Below are 6,000 nucleotides of genomic sequence, written 5' to 3'. Positions count from 1 at the left end.
TTCGGTGAAGGATTTAAAAGGCACTACATTTCTTTGCTTCTACACATTGTGGAAAAGGAAGATCTTTTTAAAGGGAAAACACTCAATTCAATCCCTTTCTGATTTTTACCTATTTACCTGGACCACTCTTTATTTTTACTTTTTATCTATTTTTTCTTATATTTATCTCCTATTTTTTCACTTTTTTTTAAAAAAAAAAATTTTCTCACACTTTTTCATCACAGGGTGTTCTAATTGATTGAAAATACTACACCATATTATGCCCCTGTTTTTTTGCTCTCTCCGTTTGCTTTAGGCGCTGTTCTACAAGACAACATATATATTGTTTCAAATTGGAATATATGTATATTTTTTTCTTATTTTTTTGGAACTTTTTTCACGCAGTTGAGAGACTGAAAGGGAACGGCAGGAGGGGGTTACTCTAAGGGATTAACTTTTTTCTTTTTTATTGTATATTGCTTCCCTTAGTGTTTTGTAACTCAAACTGAACACTGGGCAAAATTACAAATGGGCAGTAACCCACAGCAGCCAATCAGTGATTAGCTTCTTTCAGCAAGATGCAGGTACAGCAAGGGATAATTTATTAGTTGACAAGTAATCTTAGGACCTGTTTGTAAATCTGAATCTAAATTTAGATCTAAAAAAACCCATATTAAGATCCACGGGTGATATGTTTTAATGTCGCCTAGTTTTGGTAATTTTTGTCCAGCTGGAGGAGGCACACATTGTATTTTAGACTTATTGCCTACAATTGACTTTTCATACTTGCAAAACTGTTTCTTGGAGTGAAAATAGGGGTGGAAGCACTGAAACCCACACATAGTAGGGCAAGTCAAGATGGCCACCATATCACTTTATTTACAGTTACCCTTACTATGGCCTTAATTTGCACTTCCAAAATCCCCCAACAACTAAAGGGACATAGGTATGCATATGTTAATGCATAGGACAGAAAGTCAATGAGCAGCGATGGGGCATTACATTTGAAGGGTGAGTTGGATTGCACATATAGGGGGTTATTTATAAAATGTTATAGCTGTGACTAGCACTTTCAGTGCTTACAAGAAAGATGTGGTGAGTGATGAATGTATGTAGACTGCTCTTGAGACCCTTGTTTTCTAATAGTTTTTCTTTTTATATCCTATGGTAGCTACATTCCAACCTACTGTACTTGATTAAAATGGAACTATATATAGTCTTTCTTAGAAGCAAACATGTAAAAGTTAAAACATGGAGTCAATTACAGTCCTCCTATGATAGTGCCCTGCAATATGGCATTTTAAGCTGCTTCTTTCCCCCCAGCAACCTGAGAATAAAAAAAAAAGTAACCCCCCCAATAAAAAAATGAAAAGCACAGAAACCAGCGTGTGCGTAATTTATAAAGAAGTTCTTGATTATCATGGCAAGACAAGTGCAGTGAAGAACAAAACTATTTCAACTGATTGTTTTACTGCTTGTGTCCACAGCACATAGTGTAATGCCGACAAGCTCACTGAAGAATATACATAGGGAATGTCTAGGCTTTAAGACAGCCAATCTACTTAGCTGCTTTCTTAGCATACACCATTCACCGTGATAAGAACTGTTCAACTCCTGTCCTTAGATGTAAGCAGCGATTTATAAAGAAAAGACAACATGGCAGTGATGCATACGTATAAATGCAAAAAATAGTTCCAAAGGAATTAAAAAATAAAAGTGTAAAAAAATAAAAAAAGTACATAATTTTCACTTTCTTGTTTCTTTAGTCTCAAGTAAGACTATGGCTTCTGTGTCCATTCTGAATATTCTTTTGTCCATCATACTAGTGTTTCAGGGAGAGTATCTGGGTTATCTGCAGATAAGAGTTCCCAGATCTGCCACCTCTCTCTCTGCCAGTCCTGCCAGTCTTGTTCTGTCAGATTCCTACTGTTCTGGTTATTGTTTGGGTTTTTCTGAGAAATCTGCCTGTTACAAGCAGCTTGTTCTGTGGCTTGAGTCCGACCCAACGATGTCCCAGCAATTGTCTCTGACTTTGGCAATCTCCACAAACCCTGCTCATTTGAAAATACTGGGGGACGATGAGTCTGTGCTGCACTTTGTTTTACTGAGCCTGGGTAGGGAGGGGGGAGACGGGCCTCATTTTTACTGACATCAATATGCTGCAGGTATAAAGGCCTGGGTTTATTCTCAATACAAGGTAATGTTGCATCTTTGTCAGTGATGTCCTCAGCATTGCTGGTATTTAAGTGCTGATCACACCTTGTCGAGTATTCCAGGTTTCTTCTGCTTAACTCTGTCTGTGGATTGCTGCATACTCGTGTCACTGGAATGTGTGATCGGAACTCAGAAATGGCAGACGACGTCTGACTCCTCCGTATGTTTGGCTTTCCGTTGTCCAATTCTTTTACAGAGTTTTTACACTGCTGCCAGTCCTGAGCAAGGTTTCCTTGGGAATGAGAACACTGTCCTTGTTGCAAAGAGTTATTTTCATAGATATTCCCATATGAATCTGCAATTCAAAGAAATAGACTGAAAAAAATGCAGATAGAAATATAGCAGACTAAATCATATCCTTCTCCTTTAACAAAAATCAAAGCCCTGATATTAATCCATCTGACAAATTATGGCACAGATTATGCACAATTGTCAGCCTACTAACCTGAATAATCAGGAGCAAATCTGCCTGGAAGTACAGTGTATAGGCCAAAATCACTATATACTTAACCCTAATGATTTTAAAGGAACAGTTCAATGTAAAGATAAAAGCTGGGTAAATAGATAGGCTTTGCAAAATAATAAATGTTTCTAATATAGTTATTTAGCAAAAAATTTAATGTATAAAGGCTGGAGTGACTGGATGTCTAACAAAACAGAACACAATTTCCTGCTTTTCAGCTCTCTAACTCTGAGTTAGTCAGCGACTTGAAGGGGGGCAAGATGCGACATATCTGTTCAGTGAGTTTGTAATTGATCCTCAGCATTCAGCTCAGATTTAAAAGAAACAGTTATGACCCATGTGGCTCTCCCACAAGTTACTGATTGGTAACTGCCTGGTAACCAATCAGCGGAAACCAAGAGAGCTAAAAAACATGAAGTAGTGTTCTGGCTATTATGTTACACATCCAGTCACTCCAGCCTTTATACATTACATTTTTGGCTAACTAACTATATTAGACACATTTTTTATTTTGCACAGCCTATCTATTTACCCAGTTTTTATTTCTCTACTGAACAATTCCTTTAAGCTGTTATTGATGGAAAAGGTGCCTTCACAAAGTATAGAAAGCCTGCAAATACAGCTATATGATATGTTATCCAGAATTCTTAAGACCTTGGTATTTCCAGATAAGGGGTCCTTAAGACGTTATGGCTGCTAAAAATCATTGAAACAAACTCATTAGTACAGTTTTGACACCAATATGGATTCATGCAGTTTAGTTACCACCAAGTACACAGAACTGTTTTATTATTACAGAGAAAAAGGAAAACATAAGACCTGAAATAGGGTGAGAAATTGCATTGCATTTTGCATAATGGGTGTGCTGTTAATATATTTTTCAAATATAAAGCATATATTAATAAAATGAAATTTACATTAGTGGTTGGGGCCAGGAGGATAGACATTTTGAGAATCACATGTGATTTCACACACGTTGGGGGGGGGGCAGAAATAAGATTTTTGAGTGTGTGGGAAGGGGGTCCGGGCTCCTGAAGTTATGCCCCTGCAAATGTATAGTTTTTTTATTCAAAAAAGTAAGAGAATTGACCAAGGGTCTGTGTACCTTTTCCATGATTTTGCAAAGACTTAAATTATTTCATATCTAAGCAGAAAAGATTCCAGCCTTTGTCATTCCAGTCACTCTGTCGTGTTTATACTCAGTTGCATAAATATTCAATTTATTTTATTGAAAACCATAGCACAATATGTTCTGTCTGCTTCACCGGAATACAATTTAATGTGTTCTTTTAAGAGCTATTTCATACTGAAGAAAAAAAAATCCTACGATTTAATTAGGCAAAATAAACTTTATAAGCTTGCGCTTTGTTATATTTTTCTGAACAATTGAAGTCATATGACTTTTGCAGTATTGTCTGAAAAGTGGGATGGTTTTAGTCAAGGGACATTAGTTAACTACTGGTTGTTTCACTGGTTGCTGCACCATTTCTGCCATTGCTCCACCTATAGGGCAATCGTATGTATATATATGTCCCACAGTGCCCGCACTCAAACTTGTCAAGGCCAGAGTTGCACGATCAATATTATTAGATATATGCAGATGAGGATCAGCAGTTTCAGTCCCACATGGGGACCTTTTTTAAGGATACGGTGCACAGTAGTGTTACAACTTAGATACCAGCTCCCTATGATGTGGGGTTTCCGGATAAGGAATCTTTCCGAATTTGGATCTTTATACCTTAGGTCTATTAAAAAATCACTTAAACATTAAATAAACCCAATAATGATATAAAATAAACCCAATAATGATATAAAATAAACTCCAAAAATGATATAATATATATATAAATTTGATTATGTCTTAGTTGGGACCACATACAAAGTACTGTTTTAGTAATATACAGAAATTAATATTAATACAAAAACCAAGAAAATATATTTTAACATTTTGAATTATTTGAGTCTACAGGAGATGGCCTTCCCGTAATTTGGAACTTTCTGGATAATGGAATTACAGATAATGGATGCTATACCTACTGTATATTCCCATTGTACTTTATATTCTGCATGTAATACACTCTGCAATTTATATTAATTTCCCTTACTAAATACAACATGTACTTCATTCAGTTCCCGAACCAAAGATCCTGTTTGCAGTTAATAGATACTGAAAGAACCATGCCAACTCCCCTGAGCATAGGGAACAGACAATAAAAATCTCTCAATAGCTAGATCAGGGGTAGGCAACCCGCGGCTCCGGAGCCTCATGCGGCTCTTCATCCTGCTTGCTGCAGCTCGGTCTTGTGGCTTTGCCTGTCACGTCGTCTATACAGCCCTAGCACCTGCTGGCGGCTACTTAAGTTCAGTTGTGAGTGCTGTAAAGATGTCCCAGGAGTGACAGGCAAAAACGAGCCACAGCAAGATGATTCACCATGGTCCTTACCAAGTTCACACACTCAAGACAAGAGAGGGAAGGTCAGCATGGAGCTTCAGAAACAGAAGTCACATTAAACTAGGGTTGCCACCTGGCTGGTATTTTACCAGCCTGGTCGGTAAAAATTATGGTTGATCCCAATGTTATCAATAGGGAAAAATTATAAATATATAGGAAAGCAGGTAAAAGGTGGCAACCCTACATTAAACAGATGACTACACTAGCATTTAATAGGGCTATTAAGTGTTTAATTTATTTAAAAGTAGGCCTACACATAGACAATGCACTTCTGTTTGTTGTATTCTGTTGTTGTAACAGTTAAAATTTAAAAAAGTTTAAAACTTTTAAAAGTTTATAAGCTGGGTTATGTTTTGCGGCTCCAGACTATTTTTCTTTAGTGGAAGAGGGGGCAAAATGGCTCTTTTGATAGTAAAGGTTGCTGACCCCTGAGCTAGATAATAAGAAAACATAGGTTCTTTAATCAGCTGATACTACACAGCAAATGTACAAGGATACATTTATGTTGTTATGTTGAAACAATTCCAATGTTCCAGATATAACAACTTTTCTGGAAAATACAGTAGTTGTAACTCTCAGATTGCATCCGGAATTAAATCTGGAAGTATGTTAGAGCTCAGAATCGTAAAACATCTATATAAAATGCATTGATTACATATGTCAATATGAATATATAGTAATAAATAAAAATATATAGTTAGTAGGGTGCTGTTAAGCTGTGCAGCAACTAGAAACATTTCCAATATGGACTCTCCAATGCTAGTAATGTGCCATAATGTGTAGCAGTTCATTGTATTGTATAGTAAACAAATTCTGATAAATGGACACATTTATTTGTTTTAGTGAATGTGCCAACTCATTAAATACTTTGCTGAAACTTTTCTTGACAATA

General features: G+C 36.5%; 1 protein-coding gene across 4 annotated transcripts in view; it reads right to left on the bottom strand.

The window, feature by feature from the left end:
* Window positions 1-328: 328 nt before the first annotated feature.
* LOC108708384 (rho GTPase-activating protein 6) overlaps window positions 329-6,000 on the bottom strand; it is a 130,392-nt gene continuing 124,720 nt past the window's right edge. For 3 of the 4 annotated variants that reach the window (XM_018247036.2, XM_018247034.2, XM_018247035.2), the window contains one exon: window positions 330-2,488. In XM_018247036.2, the coding sequence (XP_018102525.1) occupies window positions 1,797-2,488 (692 nt within the window). In that variant the 3' untranslated portion in view covers window positions 330-1,796. Of the gene's footprint in view, window positions 2,489-6,000 lie in introns of all 4 variants that reach the window. The other variant, XM_041582353.1, reaches the window with a different exon arrangement.

Source organism: Xenopus laevis, chromosome 2L (assembly GCF_017654675.1).
Source record: "Xenopus laevis strain J_2021 chromosome 2L, Xenopus_laevis_v10.1, whole genome shotgun sequence".
Lineage (NCBI taxonomy): Eukaryota > Metazoa > Chordata > Amphibia > Anura > Pipidae > Xenopus > Xenopus laevis.
Note: the sequence above shows the minus strand (reverse complement) of the source record. Positions and strands in the feature narration are given on the sequence as shown.